Raw genomic sequence first — 23,567 nt, 5'->3', positions numbered from 1 at the left:
TTAGGGATACAGATGGTCCTGAAACCGTTCACCCACCTGGAGGCGGGGACCCAGATTAGAGGCCCAGCCACAGGTGGAATACAGGGAGACAGAGGAAGCAGCTGCCCTGCCCTTATTCATGCTTTGAAGACATGTTCCCTGGTTCACTATTCAAGTGTGACTCACTGAATGGTCTGTGCAGACAGACAGGTTTTTGTACTCAGGAAGGTCCAAGCAAGGTGGCACTGTTCTAGAAGCTCTTTGTTTTACCATTCACAGTTAGATCTAAAAATAACCTTTTAGGTGTTGAGTTTTGTGTGAGGTAGGGGTCAAGTTTCATTGTCTCCATACAGATATGCACTTGATCTGGCACCATTCACTATTCTCTCCCTATTGCTCTCTAGTCTCTCCTTTGTTACAGATCAAGTCTCTGTGAGGATAGCTGTCGCTTTTGGACCCTCTTCAGTCCCAATACCACACTGTTTCCTTTACTAAATATTTTACATTCATCACTCTTCTCCATCATCAAAACAGCCATCACCTTCCTCACCACTGTCACCGTATGTCATCCTCACCACTGTCACCTTGGTAAGTCACTGTTGTTGAGGGGTTTGCCAAGTGTCCATAGCTTTATATGCATTTAATTCTCACACCAACTCTATGGAATTGGCGTTATTATTAACCGTACTTTACAGATGAGGAAACTGAGGCTCAAAGGGGGAGGGCAGCACCCCCTAGCTCATGCAGCTGATAAGCGGCTCGGCAAGGATTTGCCCCGTCTTCATGGGAACCCATGGCTGGTTCCCAGAAAACGGGGTTTCTGTTGTACCACAGTGTTTCCCGTACCACAGTCTTCCTGTCAATGATGGGGCCCCTTTCTAGCCTAGAGGCTGTTTCATGTTTCATCATAAGACAGCAGAACTGGCCTGAGTTTGTTCTATTTTATGAATGAATGAATGAATAAGTTTCTTCTCAAATAGGAATTTTAACCCCTGTTAAACTTTTAAAGACCGAGATTGGCTGCTTTGGGAATCACTGGAGTTGACGCTGGAGAGGAAATTCACAACCCAGGCGGGGCTAACCGCAGGTTGGCAGCCTAAAGACCTACGTGGACGAAGCTCCACTTGGAGGGTCCCAGGGAACTCCCCTTTATTTTGCCACACCCCAGCTCCTCTCTCATGAAGCATGGAGGGTCCTGGAAGGTGAGACCAACACTGAAGGCAAGGGCAGTGTTTCCATGGCGTCAGGGAGTTGTCCCTGACCTGTCCCATTAGCGTGACTCACAGATGATCTATCCAGATGCCTGGGAACACAGTGCGCTCTGTTTAAGGGCTGAGCCAGGGACAGGATGATGCTGATCAGGAACAGTTAGTTCCGCAAGCCTCGGGCCCTGTGTGTTAGGGACAGCGCAACGGAAGGGAGCAGAGGGACTGGACGGGCACCGGTGGGCAAGGGCTTCACCTCCTCTGATCCTAGGATTCTGCTGATGGCTAATGTAGACCTGGAATTTCTGCTGAATTCCCATTCTTGTCTGGAGTCAGCAGCTGAGGGGGTGCTAACTGCATTCAGGTAGCACTTAGGAAGGTAATTTCACACCCTGCCTCAGTGCTGATGAGGCACTATGAATTTAGGGACACTTTAACACCACTTCACTGTGCCAGCTTAGCAACCTGGCTAATTAATAGGGAAAAAGGAGTGAAGGGTTGATTTAAAGAGACATTGCAATGAAAAAATAAAGAGTCACCACGAAAGTTTTGATACGAGGAGAGGGTTTGGGATTCTTTGTATGTCAATGGAGGTAAGGCTATGATCTTATTGATACCCATATATAGAATTTTGTATATATTTCTTATAAATCAGTATGGTGTAGTATAAAAGAAATGTGTAGTAGGAAGTGCATGGTTTTGAAATAAAATAGATCTGAGTTTCAACCCAGACTGTTCTTACTAAAACAATGTGAAGAAGTCGTTCGATCTCAACGAAGCCCATGCCCCTTCTCTGTAAAATGGGGCTGATGCTCCCCACGTTGTGGGGTTATTCTGCTTGGAGATTTTATCTCTGATGCATCTGGTGGTAGCATAACTGATAGTCAAGTATAAGAACTTTCCAGACTAGAAAAGCATTCTTGAAATGAATTATTTGAATCCAGAGTTTTGGGGACATAAAACTCCATTGTCTTCCTGCACAAGGAATTGGCTGAGGGAACCTGCCGGGTCTGGGGGAAACGGTGCTCTCTGGGGCGGGCTTACCAAGGTATTGACCCAGGTCAGGGTCAGCAAAGCTAACCCACAAGGGAACCAGACTTCACATCCAGAATACCCAGCCTCTGGAGGTTTTTGAGTAAAGCAGTGATGTAAAAGACAGACATTCTGAGGTCAGTGTGGGGGAGTCATTCAAACAGCTAATTACAGGCCAGACTGTGCAGGCTCTTGGGAACCACATACGGTTAACATATGGCCCTGCTCTCAGGGGAGATGGGAAGAGAATGAAGAAGAATAATTCAGAGGCTGTTGATGCAACTAAGGCTTACAGAGGTTAAAATCTAACCAGTAAGTCTTAATGAAGGGGAGGATAAGGAATCTCATGAGAAGGTATGGTGTTAAAATATGTGGTGGGTACAATAAATGACACCCCTGTTTTTACTGCCTCAGTTCAGATTCAATGAGGGAGAAGCAAGCGTGTGATATTAATAGATATTTATCCACATGTTGGGAAGTATCAGGAGGGGGGCAATACACGTTCCCTCTAGCAAAGTGTTGGAAAGTGACCTAAAAATAAAACCTTGTAACCTAATTGATCTTCAATGAGATACACTGTGCTTAGGAACCACAGTGCCTCCCAATCAAGTACAAATATCTTTCAAAAGTAAAAATGGAGTTTTACTTCCTAAAATTATCACTGCTTGAATTGTAGGATTAAATTGACTACTGTAGTAAGCTGCTGGTTGTCTAGACAATATGCATTATTCCATTCTTCCTTTCTAATAGAATCCTGTTTTCCCTTAGCGCAAAACAACACACAGTTAAAAATAACGGACCTCTAGCCTCCCTTGCAACAAACCGTGGTCAAGTGTGGCTGTCTGGGCTGAGGAAGTGAGGAAGCTGAGGCTGTCTGGGCTGTCCTGGGCAGCCAGGAAGCAGGGCCTGGCATGTGGGGAACATGTCCTCACACTTCTGTCCTTTTCTGATCCTTCTCCTTCCTCCTGTTCCACCACAGACAGAATCCCTCCTTGGGCTCAATTAATGTGCTAGAGTGCCTCCCGGAACTCAGAGAAGCATTTACTTACTAGCTTACCTATTTATTACTTTCCAAAAGTAACAGCAGTTAGTTACCAATTGAATTTGAACACAAGAATCAGAGAAGAAGTTTTCTCATCTGGGTGAATAGAAAGTAAATCTACAAAACAAAGGCCAGGAAATGAGCAGCAAAGTAAAGCTGCAGGAAAAGACTTGAGAAGGCAATGAACTCAACTGAAGACCCGGAGAGTCATTTGAACTTTAAGAATGAGGCCTGAACTGGACATTTCAGGGGCCTGTGCCTCCAGCCGGCAGTGGAAGCAATGGGAACAGATCCAGTGTCCAGGGACAGGCTGGTGTGCACATGCAGAAGAGGATGTGGCTGGAGGGCTGCCTGGGTAACAGCCTCACATGAGAGCTGGAGGGAGCAGGCACTCAGCAGAGAGAAGGTGAGAGCCGGGAGAGTGGGTTCTCAGAAGAGAACCTTCCACAGCACTTGATGTGGCCCTGGAACCTAGCAGGTGCTTAGTAAATGTTTGTTGAGTAAAGAGACCCAGCTGCAGAGCTAATGAAAGCCTATTTCTAGCACAAAGAGAACACCAGACCAAATGAAAGGAGTAAAAATTAGGGAGTAGACATACAAAAGCACAGCTAGTTTTAGCTGAGGTCTGCTACAGGAGTGACAGCCACGTTGGCTTGACATGTGTCAACTGGAAATGGGGTAGCACTTTCCATCCAAATGTGTCAGGCAAGCTGTGACAGACTGCAAATGGTGACAGACACACACTGCATGCTGCAGCCCCAGCTGTCAAGTGGAGGGCAGCCTTCCTGGGAGTGAGGGAGGGGGACACTTCCACTCAGACCCTGGGGCCCAAGCAATGCGCATGCCCCACTGATAGTTGATAGTCGCTGTCAAGGGGGTCCTCTTGCCCCTCACAGCCCACTCACACACCAGGGGCCCCACTGCAGAGCTCGTCATGGCAGCTGGGAGAAAGATGCAGAGACACAAACAGCTGTGCTGGGAACAGTGGGTCATGATGGGCAGTGACAGAAAAGGGCCAGCTCATGCTGCTCAGTAAAAACCTGGGAAGAAAAGCAGGAGAGGAAGTGCAGGGACTGGAGAATGAGCATCAGGAATAGAAGGTGACACCACCTGGTAAGTTCTTCTCTCTCCTGGAGACTAGAAGGAGGGCGAAAGCACCCCCACCCCTGGTGGAGCTGGTGGGGGGCAAAGCAATGAGCCTTCTGAAAGTAAGAAATGAATGGAGGCAGGGAGTGAGGAGGCTAACACGGGGGGAATCTGGAACGAGCAGCCAATAACTGGAATCCCAAGTTATTATTAGTATAAATTTGATGTTGAATGGTTCACCTTGCAGCCGTGATCAAAACACACCACGTTTTTGTCTTGTACTCAGCCTTTGCCCTTCCTTCAACAGCGTGGCCCTTCCCTGCCCCTGGATGGACATGTAGGCAGACCCTACACACTACCTCTTGTTCTTTGGGAATAGATGGATCTTCAGCATTTGAATCATATGCTCAGTCTCCATTTGGTAATGAGATTGTCCCCCATAATGGTCACCACCCTGGCATTGCATGTTCCCCACTCCTCTCCCTCTCCTGCCTTGTCTCGGACTCCTTAGGTTGGGCACTGGCAGCTAAAGAAGGGGGCAGTGTGGCCCCTCTCCGTCCTGCTCACCTGTTCCTCTACGGCACTCCGGGGGCTCTAGCCCCATCCTCGAGTGGGGCAGGCTCGAGAGCGGGAGAGAAGGAGGCAGAGTGCTGTGCCAGCTCCTCGCCTGGCCCCCTCCTCTGGGCTGTGACCTCCTAAGGACCCGCGGCAGGCTCCCTTGCCCCTGGTTCCTGGCTGGGTTTTGCCAGAGGGAAGTCATGCGGGGAGTCCAGATGGACAGAGGAGAGGAAGGTGAAGATGTTTCCCCTACCCCCTCCTGTGGGCTGCACCCATGGGAGACGGCCCCAGCTCCCGCCGGTTCCTACGGCCCTCAGACACCTTGCTGGGTCCGGGCAGCCACTCCCTCCCCTTACCCACTCAAGCCCAAGGCTGGGAACTGCAGGGTGAGAACTGGTACAGATAAGGTGGTTCTTCTGCAGAGCGGCCAGGCTTCCTGCTCTGTCCGCCTAGAGGAGTGTTGAGCTGCCTTTTCTGGTTATTGAGGCTCTTTCATGGATTCTCAGATTCCCCATTTGTCCCTCCCTACATCCCCTGTCCTGGCTAGTCCTCTGAGACTCCTTCTTCAGCCCCAGCACATGGCAGCTCACCTCCAACCTCCTCCCCAGGAGCCTCAGCCACCAGGCAGCCCCAGCAGACAGAAACCGAGTCGACCAGGCCTGTCATTTCCCACTGGCCATCCTGAGGAAACGCTCAGAGCCCCTGCCCCCTGCCACTTAGGGAGAGGGCCACGTTCTCTGCTCCTCTGGCCCAGCTCTCGTCCTGCTCTCTGCATGAGTCACCTGGCAGTCAGACTCCAGTACCCTGTCTGTTCCAGGCTTCTCAGGTGCCAGCCTGTGTGTCCCCAACCTCAGGAAGCAGTGTGCAAAGACAGTCCTTCAAGAACCCCTCACTAAGCTTGGTTTCCAAAGTCGAAGCCCTAAACGAGGCGGGACACACAGAAAGGAAATAGCTCTCTCCAAAGACAACTGTTCGTCCATCTTCACCCCAAAGTCCCTTGGAAGTCACACTCAGCCAAACAAAGTGGAGACATAACACCACCCCTGCCCACAGCTAGTTTCCAAAGACATCTTCTTCCACAAAGCCCCCTCTACTCTCAGGCCTCTGTTCACATTCCCAAAGAGAGTGAGTGGGTTTAAGATTCAAGAAGCAGGTTTGTAGCTATTTCCCTTGAAAACAATGTCACATGAATCACCTTATTCACTTGGATAGGTAAAATCTTTCATATTGGAAACTCAGTCAAAAATGACTTAAGAGAATCCTGTCCTAACAACTCATAATGCGATCTTAGGCCAAGCCATTTAACTTTGGGGAATCTCCATTGTTAGAACTGTAAAACATGAGAATGAGTTCAGAGAAGTTAGCTCAGTTTATTAGTATAGTTGATTAACAATTATCTGCACCACAAAAACAGAAGCTGTGTGAAACCTGAGATGGTGTTTCTTTTGCTCATGATATACTCCCTGCACCTGGCCCACAGTAGGTGCACTCAAACAATAACTGAATGAAAAATGAACAAATGCTTAGTTTACAGGATTTCTTAGTTAAGATAAAAAATGAGATGGGTATAGGAAAACATTTGGTAAAACCCTCCAAAACCCAAAAAACAAAGTGAAGAAAACACTACAAAACTCAAAGATATTCTTTGGGGGCAATGCAATTCCCAAGCTCTATGATTATCTTTCTAGATTAAGCACTGTCATGACCAGCTCTCTCCATCAGCTCCCCCACCCCTCTCCTAATACTGCCTTGCTCAGCCTGCTCTGGTCACACTGGTTTATTGGCTGTTCCTGAAAGCTGCCAAACATTTTCTACCTCAGGGCCTTTGCACTTGCCGTTCTGTTTTGGGGACACTGCTTCACAGTTGTATCCCTTGGGGAAGGACCCTGCTATGCTGCCAAAATTCTATTCTGTAAATCTTCTTCCTAGCTTTCTGTCAAGGGGCCCACACTTACTCAGGATGACTGTGCCTTAAGAGAGAAGAAACACTCAGACTTCTCAGGGATTACTCTTCACTGGTTCTGAACTGTTTAGTAATTCCTGGGGACACAGACCAACATTGTGGTCCACAGGGTGAGGCCGTTTTTTATTTTAGTTGGGAGAGACTGGGAAGAGAAAGGCATATTTTTGAACCAAGCCAGGATAGTTCCTTTATATGTCCTCTAAATTCTGCTTGAAAATAGACTATTTGTGCCTTTTGATTTACAGCAAAAAGGCGCAGGTTGATACTTTTGGCATTCAACTAGGAAATCTCTGTCACTAAATCCATTAAGTCACCAGGTGCATTAAAAACTTTCCATGTGACCATAGGCAAGAGTTTTGCTAAACTTCCTCTACAGCAGTAGGGTCTCCTCTCCTGCAGCACTGAAGAGTGTTTTCCTGCTTCCCATGCAGCCTCAAGGCTGGTGGCCCGTCTGTGGTCTGTAATCATCTAGGGGCAGCCGTGGTGTGCAGCTCAGCTGTCTCTTGGAGAGAGCATATGCCGCAAGGAGCGCAGAGGGCCCAGAGCCCTGGCTGGAGGGCCCCGGATCTGCCGCAGCACGCCCGCTGCAGCCACCGATGTCTCGGCAGGCAGCTCCGCCAGCAGCTGAGTGCGGCAGGGTTCACAGGGCCCGGCCACCCTGCCCACCACACGCATCTTCCACAGACAGTCCTGGGCCTGCGCTCCCCACTGGGCTGAGTCCTTCTCAGAGCTTCACTGCAGTCTGTGGTAACTTTTAGCCAATATTCCTTTTACTTCCACCACCCTCATGTAGCTTACGTCCAAAATCGAAAATCTAAAGGCTTCCCCTGCCTATTCCTGCTCCCTCTTTATCATTCCAAGGCATTATCCCCAATAAATCTCTCCCACTTCTCTCTCAGTGTCTGCTTCCTGGAGGAATCAACCTCTCCTCAACCTCAAGGTCCTTCTAGCATCAGCCAGCTCCCTGGTCCCAGCAATATCACATGTCTTAGGGTTTAGTTAATGGTAGCACTCCACTTCCAGGTACCAAATTCTGTTCCAGTTGCTGTTGCTGCAGAACAAGTCATTCTGAAGTTCAGTGGATTAAAACAACTATTTAAGTTTGCTCACAACATTGTGGGTCAGATTTTGGGAAGGCCCAGCTGGGCAGTTTTCACTTGGCATGTCTCATGCAATTGCAGCCGATTTTGGTCATCACTGAACATAAAAGACGGCACGCTCACATGTCTGACAGTTAATGCTGTCAGCTCTGAGGGCTTCCGGGGCTGTGAACAGGAATGCCCACTACGGCATCTCCGGCACAGCAGTTCCAGGGTAGCTGGACCTCTTACATGGCAGGGGGATGCCCCAGAGAGAGTATCCCAGGAGAATCAAGTGCAAGTGGCATGGCCTTTTCAAATTAGCCTTGTCTACCATGTAGCATCATTTTATCATTATTCTATTGGCTGGAAGCAAGTCACTAAAGTTAGCCCATATTCAAGACAAGAGGTCAGACACTCCACCTCTTGATGGGAGGAGTGCCAAGTCACTTGCAGGCATCCCTGTGACCAATGGACAATAGCAGAAACCAACACTGAACCCTTTACATGGCACTACACCCCAGGGGCCATCCATCTACCTGCTGGCGGATTGGTTACGCTGGAACACTTCCATTATGGAAGGAGCAGCACCTTGTTCTCCCTGAAATATACTTATTTCGAATATGACTTTGCCTTCCTTCCTTGCTGTGCTTCTGCCAGAACTACCATCTGTGGCCTTACGTAGTGAAGGCCACAGTCACTGTCACAGTATTTCAGGAAGCACCGCCTCTGACCGGCTCTCGCCACTCCCTGACGTAGTACGTGTTGGTATATTCAGTTGCTCTGTTACCTCCGACTCCTTGATTAACAGAACAGCTCCTGGACCTCCACAGGTGCCCACCGAGGCCTCGCAGAGTGTGCGTTTGGGGGCCCTGATTCCAAGTCAGCACACTGTGAGCAGAGTAACAATTACTTTCCCTACAGTGTCTGTGGAATGTTAATTCATTATGTAATAATATGTAATTCATTACATAACTATCTAGATAAAGAAGAGGTACTAATATTAAAAAGGTGAAGAAGGAAGTAGAGGAGGAGTAGGATGGGCAGGAAGAAGGTGGGGAAAAGAAAGAGGAGAAGGCAGACAGGTAACTGAGAAACGGGAGAGATGGGGCAGGTAGGGAGAGGGCCACGTCCCAGGGTAGCGTCCCAGGGAGGGGAGGACGGGGGGAGACCACACTGGGCACTCACACTGTAATGCGCGCTTTAGGCTGTTTCTCTTGAGACAAACCTACATATAAGGTAAGTATTATCATTCCCCAGTCATAGATAAAGCTCCCAGTGCTCAGAGAAGTTCAAGGACTTGCTGAAGTTCTTTACAAAGTGACTGAGCTGGAATCCAAGCTCCGGGTGTCTCATTTCAAAACTCATCTTCTTCCCTCTATCCCATGTCACCAGAAAAAGCAGACACATCATGAGGAAAAAATTGAAACATTGCTTAAAATCATACTAAAGCATTCCAATTTGATCTGAAAGGACGGCTTTAACTTCCGACCTTGACCAGTTTGCCGAGGTGCCAATCATCAGTCCTCTATCTATGACTTCATCTATCTGCATAAGCAGGCACTTTTATGATTCATCATCAACATTTTTATGTAATAGTCCTAGGTTTACTGAACATTTTCACTAGCCAATCTTTTGTTATAAACAAATGAGTTATAGCATTTGTACACATTTTAATTTTAAACTAGTTTAAGAGTATAGATATACAAGGTAGGAGTTAAAACATTGGAGTAGTGATATTGAAAGATAACTTCGTGTTTACCCCACAAATGATATGCATGCTGTCCACACTGGGCAAAACGGGGTCTGGAAGGTCACAGCCAATGCAGCCTGACGGTTCAAATCAATGGGGGCACTTCAGGATTATCTTCAAAGTCGGGATCTTCCTCACTTGGTATCATTTTGGGTTCAGACCGAATTCTTCTGGGCATGTGTTTCTTCTCTTGAACTATGTTAGCCACGTCGGGGAAGGAGTGCTTGCTAGGATCCACTTCCAGCTTCTCAATTTGCTTGCTTCTACAACAACAGAAAAGGCAAAAGGAAATTGACATGTCATTTTAAATTAAATGTAAAATTGATTCAACTCATTCAATCATTTGTCCAGCAAACACTGGCAAGTGCCATCCCTGGAGCACAGAGACAAAATCAGAGACTGTTTCCAGTTTTGAGTATCTTAGAGCCTTGGGGAAGCAAGAGTGTGACCCATGGGGAAAGCAAGTGCTGAGAAGTGCCACAGGGTGTGCTAATGCAGGCAGCTGGAGGAGAGGTCAGCTGGGAGACTGCTTACCTCAGAATTTCCTGATAATTGAAATGATACCATAGGCAAAGCCCCCATAGCCAGGATCAATAATACCATTGCCATAGGCAGGTCTTACCCCCAAATGTAGCTAATCAGGCTCCTGGACCCTGCTGCTTCAGACAATTCAATCTGCTGTGGTTTGCGGGGGCCATGGCTGCTACAAGTTCAGGTGCACAGCAAAGCTTAGCCCATCGGCAGCCCCTCCTGTGAGAACATGCTGCAGCCCCATGCCCGCTACCCTCAGCAACAGCTGGAGTGAAATGGACAAGAAGAGCCTCCACTGGCTGGTGATCCCCATATGCCAGCCATGCAGAACACTCTAGATAATGCTGGCAACTAGGCTACCTTTTCTGGCAGTTTCCCTCATAGGTCTGGAGTTGGGCCCAGTAATCTGCATTTATAAAGTTTCCCCCAGAGATTTTGAGGATCCGTCAAACTACTTTGGAATCATCACATCATTCGTCCAGCTATTCAACAGAGAAATACTCTGTGCCTACTGTATCCTAGACACCAGTAACCCCATGGTCCGTGCAAACAGGCAAGTTTCCTGGAAATGTCTGACAGTGCAGCATAGTGCTCTGATGTAAAGTTTATCACATTTTCAAGTAATTGTCTTATTGCTGGCCTGTTCTCCCTGCTAGACTAGCATCTTTGAAACAAAGATACTGTTTTTTTTTATCTTGTATTTTTGGCATGCAACTTTCTGAGTAGTTGTTGAGTATATGAAAAAAATTATTATACAATGGTAGGATAATGAAATTAAATAAGAAATGGTCTCTGACCTAAAGATATTGAGTCACTCTATCTGGGAGCTCCAAACTGATATCTTCAGACCAAATTCATGCAGTGGACACAATATATTGTGGGGAGGGAGGTCTGATTTTCCATGGAAAGTATAAAAACCTCTATGTTCTTGCAACCTTCCCCTCATTTCTATAAAGTGATTAACCCTTAAAGGCATCTGAGTTTCTGATTCTTAGTATTGTCACTAATACACATGGAATGCTGAAGAAAAATACAAAGTATGCAAACAGTATTAAAGTAGTATATTTTTGAAGACCCTGATTGTACATTATAAACTATGTAGGAAGTTTTCAAAGAGCTACATTACAGTCATTATTAAATAAAGCTGTACTTTTTAATTACTATGTTTTTGTCTAAAAGGCCATAATATCTGTGGCTTAATTAAGTAAATACCTAAATTCATTTACTGTAACTACATTGCCCTTGACTGAGGAAAAGCAGCCCCTCTCACTTCCAGGCATGTCTTCGGGATCTCAGAAATAAGCAGTGAACTGAGCCCACCCACAGTTATCTGCAGCTCCCCAACTTCGGGTGTTGTGAGGAATAACCTGCAGGCAGGATTTCAACTATTCCTGAGTCCCTGGAGTAATAAACAGTGAGCTAGGCCCCGGGGGCACCTGGTGATCACGCTAACCCCCACCTAAGGAGGACAGGGGCTTTTCTCCCACTGTTTCCTGATTCAGTGTCGGAGGCCTGGAATAACAGATGCCCATCACCAGCTTTACCCACCACCTGACTGTCAGAACCAGACCTCTGGAGTCTAGTAAGAATAACTGGAAGACCAAATGAATAGACGGATTACCATGGGGGAAAGAGAAAAAAAAAGAAAGAAAGTGTCTAAAGTCACTAGGCATAAAACACATCAAAGATTGATTCCTTCTACTAAGGTCCATAAGGAAAGACCCTTCTTCCGGTAATACGGTGGGCTCGCAATTGGGACCAAAGACTCCCACCTCCCCACGAACACTCTGTTGAGGTCATGGAAGATCTAAGAATAAGGAATTACAAGGTCAGAATTCAGTGAAAGGAGGATCCCAGGAAAGAAGGTGGATCCCTGAAGTCACCTTCACCCTCAGGGCGTTTGCTGAGCCCCTAAAGTTGTGCTTTGGTCTTGCTGGCCTCATGGAGTCCTGGGACAGAGGTCACGGCCTGAGCATGCCAGGGGGCAGTCTACCTGGTTGCCTTCTCCCCAGGGGTTGCAAAGGGTTTTTCTGCCATGCGAGAGTGAATGAGAAGTAAATACACTCTGCCCACCTCCCTCAAGGGGCTGTTGGGAGAGTTGCCTCAGAGGCTAGAGGAGGGCTGAGCTGTCGCCATGAGCTGGTGCTTCTATGGGTTTATAGCAGTCATGATTTGACACCTCAGTCCAGCATTCAGAGTGAAGTCTTTCCAAACTGGAAATGTCCTCAGGGTCTCGTCAAAGCCATGCCAGTGCCCCTGGCTGAGAGCCTCCCAGGCTTTGGGAAATGTTGACGACTTTCTCCCTGGACGTGGCAATAAAACAAAGATGCCTGCAGTCACTCTCTATTTCACATTGTACTGGAGTCTTTCCCTATGCAGTAAGGCATGAAGAAGGAAGAAAATTAAGAACATGAATAAGAAAGAAAGCCATCATTCTTTGCAGGTATATAGAAAACCCAAAAGAACCAACAGAAAAATTAATAAAATAAGAGCTATTAGCAATGTTGCTGGGTACAAAAATCAAACACAGATGTGAATTTTATAGTGGTGATGGTTGCACAATGTTGTGAATATACTAAATACCACTGAACTGTATATTTTAATTGGTTAAAATGGTGAGTTTTATGTTCTGTTTATTTTACCACAATAAAGAAATTAATTGCAAAGCTACATACTAGCAATAAAAAATAATACCTTTATGATAGCATCAAAAAATCACACATAAAGAATTAGTAAAACATGGGTATATTTAAAATAAATCTAGACACAGACCTTACAACTTTCAAAATAATTAAGTCAAAATGGATCATTGACTCAAATGCAAAATGCAAAGCTATCAAACTCTTAAAAGATAACACAGGAGAAAACCTATGACCTTGGGTATGGTGATGACATTTTAGGTACAACATCAGGGGCACCATCCGTGAAAGAAATAACTGACAAGCTGAACACCATTAAAATGAAAAAACCTCAGCTCTGTGAAAGACAATTTTGGAAAAACAAGACAAGCCACAGACTGGGAGAAACTGTTTGCAAAAAACATTTGATAAAAAACTGTTTTCTAAAACATACAAAGAACTCTTAAAACTCAACAATAAGAGACCAAACAATGTGATTGAAAGATGAGCCAGAGCTCTTCACAAACAACTCACCAGGGAAGATGTGCAGGTGGCAAATAGGTGGATGAAAAGAGGTTCCACACCATATGCTCATCAGGGAAATGCAAATAAAAACAATAATATACCACCACACACTTAGAAAAGCCAAAATCCAGAACACTGACACCACCAAATGCTGGTGAGGATGTGGAGCAACAGGAACTCTCATACGCTACTGGTGGAAATGCAAAATGGTACAGCACTTTGGAAGAAGGTTTGGCAGTTTCTTACATAACCAAAAGTACTTTCAGCACATAATCCAACAATCAGGCTCCTTGGTATTTACCCAAAGGAACTGAGAAGTTATTTCTACACAAAAACCTGCACACAGATGTTTATAGCAGCTTGATTCATAATTGCCAAGAACTGGAAGCAACAAGGATGTCCTTCTGTAGGTGAATGAATAAATAAACGATGGTACATCCAGACCACGGAATACTACTCAGCTCTGAAAAGAAATGCACTAGCAGGTCATGAAAAGACATGGAGGAACCCTTAATGCATATTACTGAATGAAAGAGACCAATCTGAAAAGGCTACATACTGTCTGATTCCAGCTATATGATGTTTTGGAAAAAGCAGAGCTATGGAGGCAGCAGTCCCTTGGTGAAGCACAGGATTTTTAGGGCAGTGAAACTACTCTGTATGATACTAAAATGGTTGGTGTGCATCATTATACCTTTGTCCAAATCCACAGAATGAACAGCACCAAGTTTGAACTCTAATGCGAACTACGGACTTTGGGTAATAATGATGGTGTCAATGGAGGTTTATCAATTGCGACAAATGTGCCACTCTGATGGGGGATATGGATAACAGGGGGGCTGGGCCTGAGTCAGCACAGTAGGTGTGTGAGAGTATGTATGTGCTTTTCACTCAATTTTACTGTGAACATAAAGAAGAAAGTCCAAAAAAAAAAGACACCATGAAAAGAGTAAGAAGGCAAGTCCAAGAGTGAACCAAGCTTTATAATCCTGGTTCTGCCACTTACTTAGAAACTCTGTGATATTTGGCAAATTAAAAACGTTGAACCTCAGTATATTAGGAATAACATGTAGTTATTTTGAAAATTAAAGATAAGTAGCTCATAGTGTCATGTAACACAGAGTAGGCACTCAATATCCAATAAACCCATTTTTGAGAAAGTTGTGTGATTTCCTTCATTCTACTGGGTCACAAGAGTTCACTGAATCAGCTATCTTCCCCCCAAAACATGATCCCATCCCATCCCAATGCTCAAAACCCTACTCCATTCGCCCTCCTCCTTCCATTCATTCTGTCATCACAGCATGAGAGAAGGACCACACTGGCAACAAGCAGGCTGAGGGGCGTATGCAGCTCATCTCCCAGGTGCGTAACCACCATCCTTCTTTCTCTCAAACTAACCACCTGCTTGACCTTAACAGGCAGCTGTTTGGTTAACAGGGTTGCCCAGCCAGAAGCTGAGATAATGTGGATAATGAACTTTGTCAATGATTAAGGAGCACCATAAACAACCTTCACATAGATACATTATGTATGGTTGAGAAGTGATTATTTTTCAGTAATAAAAATGAAAAAGAAAAGCTTTGCAAAAATACTGTAGGAGGGCACTACTATGGAGAATTGTGCCAAGACATCTCTAATCCCCAAGTATAACCTCGTATAACAGTGGCTTTCCTGGGGTCTGAAAACCAGCTGCAAATTGTCTGCTGTGACTTGGCCTCCCATAACTGTGGTTCCTCACAAATTAGATTCAGACTCTACATGTGTTGGGCCTGCTGGGGGTTAATTATGACTGCGAATATTCATAATAGTCAATACCCTTGAATCTCTAAATTACACATGTATCTGAAATGTAAATCACTAAGCTGGGAAATAGGACAAAGGATTTCCAAGGTTAAAAACACAACCCACTTTTCAGAAGGAATTCAATTCCATACCTGTTGTTCCAACAAGGCCCATGTTTGAAAATCTCCACAAAATTTCAACAGTTGTCTTTGAATATATGAATGCCTGACTACTTGTATTATGCAAGCCATAAATATAGCTCTTGTTCAGGTATTTTTATAATGATAATTCTAGCATATACATTTGTATCACAAAGATAGTTTGCCTTGGTTCAAAATAGATTTTGCCATCTGGATGGAAAGAGTCTGGAAATCATGACAAGTAGAAGGAAAGTTGAAAGAATTAGGGTGTTCAATCTGAGGAAGAAGTGGGAAATAATGAGAGCTTTGTCCAAAACACTTTAAGGGATATCCCTGTTTTCAGAAAGTGCACTTTGTTCTGAGGTCTCCATCGGCAGAGCTAGAATGCTCAGTTAGGAATCAAAGAGAGGCTCTCTACCACTGGGGAATGGGGTGAGCATTCTTCTGAGAACGTGAGGGCCCGAGGCTAGAAGACAGAGCTGTGACTAGGAGGCTGACAGGAGGGCACATGACAGGGCCTCTTGGCCCTTGTAGTCCTAAGAGTGTTTGGAATCTATGAGGTAACACATGGGTCAATGTAAGGAAAGCAATGTGAGCAGGATTATAAGCCGGGCTCAGCAGAATTGTCCCAATGTGTCACGGCAACACGATCTTTGGACATTCTAAACTGCTCCCCACCTCATTTTCCCATCTGTCACCTGAGGCTAAAAATGGTGGCGATTAAGTGTGTTAATAAGGGTAAAGCATATATAAAAGCACCAGGTGCAGAGTAAGTGCTCAAGGAATGCTAGCAGTCATTGGTGATGGTATTACTACCCTTATTATCATCACAAGGAATTGGGACCTGTATGCACACAGATTTGTTTCTGAGGGTTCAAAGACCCTACAAAGCAAAAGACTAAGTTTTGGGAATAAACACTAACATTCATGGGATGAATCATTTTTAAACTAAATACTTATATCCTTTTGGAAAGGGTATTCTAGCCAGGAAATGACAAGAAGAACTATGTAATAAAGCTGGAGACAGACTGGGGAGGTGGTACCTTTTGCTTTTGTGCCCTTGGCTGCTGTCCAAGGTACTTTTCACAGGCTTTGATGATCGTCCACAACCTGTGATTACTTGGTCTACCTAAAATAAAGATACGACACACATTAAGCCGTACATTACTCTCTGGTAAATCCTCAAAAATATACACTATATATGTATTTTTTAAGATGCTCAACATTTTAATTTTCACTACATATTCCATGAAAGTGTCTAACTTTAAGCACCTCTGTGGTATAAGAAATTATATCATCAGTTATATCTGTTCATAGTAGCCTTGCAAAGCCACATGCTATACTTCATTTGCCAAAGGCCAGGCAGGGGATATGGTGAAATAATTCATTTAACAAATATTGTCTGAGAGCCAACAACATGCTAGACACATACAGATGACCCAAACACTGCCTTTGAACAGCTCCCGGAGAATGTGCCAGAACTGGAGGCTCAAGTCCCCATTCTCCCAGCTCATTGGCCCCGGTGCCTTCCTATGTAAGATAAGGAAATAAGAGATGAACTCAAATGCCTCTTCTGGGTCTGAAAAATTTCACTGCTTCTTTTAAACTAAGCTTAGTGTTGAGCATGTTGAGGTCTTGATAAATAAAATTTATTTCATTCTATAAACATACAACCAAGATTATTCAGACCCAGCACCTTCCCTTAGGAAGCTCAAAGATGGAAGGGTGTGGGAGGGAGAGAACCTGCGACCGTTTACTAGACCCAGACATGCTGGGCACACGCCAACATATGCTCGGTGTTTTGTATATTTTATCCAACCCCATCTCCCAATATTCCTGTGAGACAGGGATTAAAACTCCTCTTTTCCTGTTGCCTTGGTCCACTGACCAAGATGATAGCTTCTTCCCTTTCTTTTTAAGGAAGAGAAAGATCTGGAATGGGTATACATTTCTCTCTCCACCCTGAGCAGCTCCTTCTCTTTGTTGAGGAAACGCTTCATCTCACAGGCAGGCAGTCAGTCCTCTGAAAGGTGAGGGACACTTCACCCTTTCTCTGTTCTGCCTACAACTTCATGTGTTGCACAGAAGTGATCAAATCCATACAACTTAATAAGAAAAATGCTTAGGCTTGGACTCTGAGGGTCCAGGCACCACCCTCTCCCATCTGCTGGCTCAGGTGAGCATGCTACACTCACCATCTGTATTTGGGAAGGGAGTTAGGAGCCGTGGGTTAACCTCATTCCTGAACAAGATTCTCAGATCCAATCTTTACTAGAGTTTGCATTGGAGTGCTGGGCACTAAATCAAGTTAATAGAGGGTAGTTCATTTTCCATTTGACTACAGAGTCTTGGTTGGCCGCTCCACTGGTCAGAACCTCAGCAAGCCTCGCTCATTGTTTACCACATGTGTACTTCACAAATGAGTGATGAATGAACAAATGATGAAAGAATCCTAGTCTGGGGGTCTGTAGTATCAAACTCAGGGAAGTGAGTGCTTTTCTGGATGCACCCCTCCATGGCAATCCTTCTATGTGCCAGAACAAGAACCTGCTTTTGAAGATTGTGTGGTTGTATATTTTTCTATCATACTTTATAAAAATTCAATCTGTGTATGTATATGTGATTTAGTTCAGCTCCCTTACACAGAAGAAGGTGAACCTAAGTTTGCATTGCCCTTCCCACAGACCTCATGGGAGGGCCGAAGTGCAATGCAGAAAGAAGAGATATCTGCTTAAACTCTACCCTTGCAATATATGTATGGAGCACACGACTGGGGAAAATGCCTTTAAACATCACAAATGTGTTTGTTGCAACAGCTAGACTTTTTGCTGAGCCTCTGGAAGGAAAAAAAACAAGGAACACTGCATGTACTAAAACATTAAATTTCTAGTCTGGAAGAGTTTGTTCAGAAACATTTTAAAAGAGTACAGTGTGCATAACAAAAACCTGTAGAAGAATATTATGGGAGAATCACAACTACAGCTGCCGATGCAACGTGTACTGAGTATTACAGAAGGTGACCCACGGAAAGGTTCACCCAACAAAGCTGGTGTTTATCATCATCAGTTTGTTCTGGAAGAGGTTAATTCTACAATGTTTTACTTGCTTTGTTTTAAAATATGTTTAATGCATTACTTTCATTGTTTTCCATTAATTTCTTGCTGGCCAATGATTGATGTTATATTTTTGGATGTTAACATGTATGTTAATGGGTATGAATGTATGAAAACATAATTGGTTTTCTTCCTTTTCTCTTACTGACTAGTACAGTGAATACAAATATTTTCTCCTCTTCCTGACCTATCCTTAAGGAGATAGAAAGACTTTTCAGTTGCTATCTTTTCCGGCTCTGGTTTATTAAGCCATATCAATGTCAAATATGAAAGAAAACATAGATGCATCCCAGTTGAGGGGAGCAGGGAGAGGTCATACATGTCAGGGCAGTGAGAACTGGCACCTTCCTCCTGAGGTGTCTTGGGGAGGCAGCAGGGCCCCTGGGAGGTGTGGCTTCGTGTACATCAGCAGTACTGTCCAGCAGAATCTTCTGCAATGACAGAGGTGTTCTGTGCTGTCCAATACCAGGCTTCTGAGCAGTTGAAATGTGGTTAGTGCAACTGAGATACTGAAGGTTTAGTTTTATTAAGTAATTTTAATTTATAGTGACCAAGCCAGAGAGATGGAAACATGGCCAGAGTGAGCCCCAGATGCATGTGTGGGATGCTGGATTCTTCTTCAGGATGAGGGACAGCCATCAACACCAGTTACCCCGAATTCATCTGTGGTCCTTGACTACATGGCCTTTTCAGTTCTGGAACTTGATGCTCCTTCCTTGACATGCCTGGAACTCTTAGGTGAGTGTGAGAACCTGAAGCCCACATTCCAATCATGCTGACCACTGTGGGGTCTAAGGCTGCTCCCTGTATCCCACTCAGGGCAGCTGTCAGGACCTTGTTAGCCACAGAGCCTGCTGGGCACTGATGAGGCCTCTGTCGGGCCTGCACTGCAGCCAGCTTTCCCCTTTCCCCAACCTGGCTCCTTCACGCCTGCCCAGAGGCATCGTCCTGGGGGCACTGCCTAACAGACATTTCGCATGCTCATCTCCACCTCAAAATCTGCTTCCTAGGGAGCAGTGGCACCTTAGCAACTTTTAATTTTTTAATATTTTAATTGCATTACATGAGGCCAGTTTTGGTTAAAATGCATTATAATGTCAGCTTTAAGAAAATAGGTCTTAAGCCAAAAGTTTTGTATTGCTTCATGTTTGCAAAGGCACTAACAAGAATGGGAGTAAGTGCATAATTAGGCTTAAAACACCCCACTTCTAACACTGTTATTCGTCACATAATAAGCTCAGACAAAGATTCTGTGTGTTTGTGGAAATGCAAATAGAATCACAAATTTGGAACTCTTCTTCACAGGGAATTTGCTCTGTACCAGAATCTAAATGTGTTTCTTATTTTTAAAGGATATTTCAGCTCATTTAGTTCCAAAGATTCTTTTAAGTTTAAAAGTTAGAAGGAATTAAGAACTCATCAGTAGGAAAAATATTAAGTCCAACATTCACCTTAATACCAAAGTTTATATGAACAGCAGGTAAAATGCTTCTGGAAAGAGGTCTAGGTCTAATTTTTCTAAGCAGAGGATCATAGGTTGAGAATTCCTAGGGACTGAAGTACTGACATATGGTTCCTACTACACCTGTAATCCTAGAATTGCTTTTCTGCTAGGAAGTGATGTTTATTAACATCAAGCATCTTATTCATTTGTACTAAGTGTGTTTACAGATGACTAATGGAAAAGTTGTAAGGGTCAAAATATGTCTAATAAATTAGATAATGTGGGACAAATGGTTTCCTGAATCCACAGAAATAAATGTAATCAACTCCCTGAAAATTCGATTGTGGTATAGGCAAAAAGGTACAAATTAACATTTTAATGATGTTACATTATTTTAATTCTGGTAGAGTCATGCAGTTGAAAGTTGGGAGTGAACATGGAAGTAGTAATCAAGTCCACTTTCCTACAGAATGCAGAAGTCCCTTCCAAGGTTTTTCTGGCAGAAGACTTTCCAGCCTTTGTGAAATCGTACCCTGGGATGGAGTCTCCTTACTTCCTGAGGCAGCACCCCGCACTGAGACAATCCATCTTTAACGAAATGTATGCAGTTGCTTTACCATCTGTAAACGCGGTACTTTTAGTAACACTAAGGAACTCTGACTGTGTGAGCTGTGTAAGAACACAGTAAAGATGTGAGGGAGATAGACCTCGCTCTTGATCCTTATTTTTGGATTGAACCACAAAAATTACCAGTAGCTGACTACTGATGACCTACAAAACTGTGAGTTTACATGGTTCTATTTATAAGCTATTTACACAGTTAAATAAGAATGAGTAAACAATCACTCCATTTCAGATGAAGATTTGCTGGTGGTAAATTAAAAGAATGAATGAACAAAGAAAAATGGACTATAATTTGAGGTATTTGTTGAGAAAGAAAATATAAAACAACCAACCTCTTAACTTTTCCTGTGAATTTACCCTGGCTTCTTAACAGGAACATCAGAAGTAAATTTTTCTCTTGGATTTTCACTTTGTATCAGAGTTGCAACTATAACTCTATTAAATTTCTCAGAGAAATATTTGCTGAGCATCTATGATGTGTCAAGCATAGAACTAAGTGGTAAATATGGAATGATTAAAAAATTATCCCTGACCATCTCATGAGGGATAAAGACACAAAAGCAATTAAAATACATTGAAGAGACTGCAACTAACATATGCAAAGACTACTATGAACGCCCAAGCGATTGTGTGGAGAGCAGAAACCCAAGAAGGCTGCCTGGAGGATGTGAGGTTTGATAAGCATTTTAAGAATAAGGAGGAATTTTCCAGAAGATGGAGATTATGTAGCAGATGAACACTCAAGGGAGAAAAAAAAAAACCTGAACAAAAATACAAAGGTGAATGATCACATAAACTAGCACAGAATATTAGTCATTTAATAGCTGGAAATAAGGCTGAATAGCTAGGCAGAGTTCAGATCTTTGGAGAGACTTAATTTTAAAGTGCTTGGACTTTGTGTGGTACGTAGATGGGGACTTTTGCAGTATTTTTTTCTCAGTGACATTGTTTTTCATCTCAGCTGAAAGAGCAATATTCTAAATGTACTTCATTATTCTCATTAGCCAAAGTGCGTGATGCTAACAAAACTACTAGTCCAGAGGAGTGTTGGCTTTTGAGAGAAAGTGTGTCTTTCCTACTTGATAAAAACCACCTTTCTTTTCCAACTATTAGAGTCAAGTTGCTTCCTTCACCCACCAAACTCCACTCTGAAAATACTAATGACATAAAGTCCTATTGGGAAACTATCTAAATGAGTGTAATGGCCATTAAGTTGACTGTAAGAATACTCACATGTGAATTTTTGGCTGATTAAGCTGTTCTTTGGGGCTGTAGTTTGCCTATGGACTATCGATATGTACACATTTCTCTAGCTTACCACTATGTCATGTGAGGTAGGTTTGGACTCTGTATTCAAGATCACTGAGAACTTATACATCTTCTTAGAAAGGGTCATTGGCATGAAGTACATTCCATTATCCTCAATTACCCCAGAATGGAAGAAGAGGAAAGTTAACATGAAAGTTAACTGGAGATTTTCCTTAGAAAGAATTTAACATTAGTAACTGACTTTTACACTCTTCACTCCAGGTCTCTGCAATATGTTAATGAAGGTGTGATACGGTGTCCTAACTCACAATACAGGTATGACCCTGTTTGCTGTCATATCCATTTCTTGCCTGAGTTTTGCTCTACTCTGTATATTACATGGAGACGGAGCCCTGCAGCCTTCATTATCGTGCATCCCATGTCATTTGGTTCTAGCTGGGCTTGGCCAATGCAAAGCACTGAAGGAGGCTGAAGGACCGAGAAAGACTGACTCCAGATGCTTGCCCTATACTTCTACCTGTGTGAGCAACCCCTTCAGCAGCGGTAGAGTCTGCTCTGAGGCTGCCCAAGGGGCCTGTGCAGTTCTGGTTTCTTCCAGATGGCCACCCCCACCTCCTGCCTCTGTCCTGGGAGCGGTGGTACAAGTTTCTGGGTGCTCTGACTTTCCCCTCTTCGGCATCTCAGATCTTCTGCTACCTGTACTCTCACTAATACATTGCCTGAATTACTCCCATAAAATGAATTCCTGTATATATTTCCTGTACACATTTTCATCATGTATTTCCTGATTTTTCATTATACCATTACTGATTTACTCCATGATTCTGAAATCCTGGGGTGCTTGTTAAAACACTATTTCCACACCACTTAATCACAATCTGCAGATAGTGGTCTGGGAATCTAGTTTTTTTTAACAAGTTCTCTCCAGGAGATTCTCAGGTTCAGGCAAGTTTTGAAAACAATCTTGGCTGATCCCAGAGTTTCTAGGCTTTCCTGGGTGCAATTCATTTACACAACCCACTTTCATAGGATGCCTATAGTGTTGCAGGCATTCTATCAGGAGCTGGGATGCTATGGTAAACCAGAAAAACATGGTCACTATATTGATGAAATATTTTCCATTGCACTAAATTATATACTTTGATCTATAGATGAGGCATAATAGTTGTGTGATACTCCATTTTATGTATACACTGTCATTTAGTAGACTGGTTTTGAATATTTAGTTTGTTTGAATTTTCTCATAATTATACTACGGTGTCTACCTATGTGCATAAATTTATGTCATATATCTATTTCATTAAAATAGAATCTAAAATTAGAATTATTAAGCCATAAAGAACATTTCAAGGCTTGAAATATGTTGACAATTTTATTTCCAAAAAGATTGAAATCATTTTCATTTCCTCTAGCAGTTAAGAGAGCACTAACTCATAGAAGCCTCAATAGCACTGAACTTCATAGATTGTTTTGGTAGGAAACTAGTAGCAGTGGTTGTTTCTAGAAGAGGGGACTAGATGGTCAGGGAAGAGGGATGGAAAGGTTTCCTTTATACTGCAAACTACTTAATACTTTGGAATTTTGTCCTATGAACAAATATTACCTAAAAGTAAATAAGAGGTGTAAAGAATCTTTAAAATGTTTGATAATCAGACAAATCAATATTTTGAATTATAAGATACAGTGACCATTTCTCATGCATTTACTAGGCTTTTGTGTTTCTTTTGTAAGTATAATTTACCTGTTTTCTGGGGTTTTAATATTTTTTCTGAAACACTTTGATGAGTTTATATATGATATTGATAACATCTCTACTTTTGT

At 43.6% G+C, this 23,567-nt stretch overlaps 1 protein-coding gene across 1 annotated transcript in view; it reads right to left on the bottom strand.

The window, feature by feature from the left end:
- Positions 1-9,061: 9,061 nt before the first annotated feature.
- The window catches only part of DNAAF11 (dynein axonemal assembly factor 11), a 108,650-nt gene continuing 94,144 nt past the window's right edge, over positions 9,062-23,567 (bottom strand). Inside the window, exons 11-12 of the mRNA XM_036890566.2 lie at positions 16,340-16,425; positions 9,062-9,960 (exon numbers count right to left, since the gene is read on the bottom strand). Coding sequence (XP_036746461.2) covers positions 9,783-9,960; positions 16,340-16,425 — 264 coding nt within the window. The 3' untranslated portion in view covers positions 9,062-9,782. The remainder of the gene's footprint in view (positions 9,961-16,339; positions 16,426-23,567) is intronic.

Source organism: Manis pentadactyla, chromosome 3 (genome assembly GCF_030020395.1).
Source record: "Manis pentadactyla isolate mManPen7 chromosome 3, mManPen7.hap1, whole genome shotgun sequence".
In the NCBI taxonomy this organism is placed as follows: Eukaryota; Metazoa; Chordata; class Mammalia; order Pholidota; family Manidae; genus Manis; species Manis pentadactyla.
The sequence above is the reverse complement of the archived record's forward strand: the minus strand, read 5'-3'. Positions and strand labels throughout refer to the sequence as shown.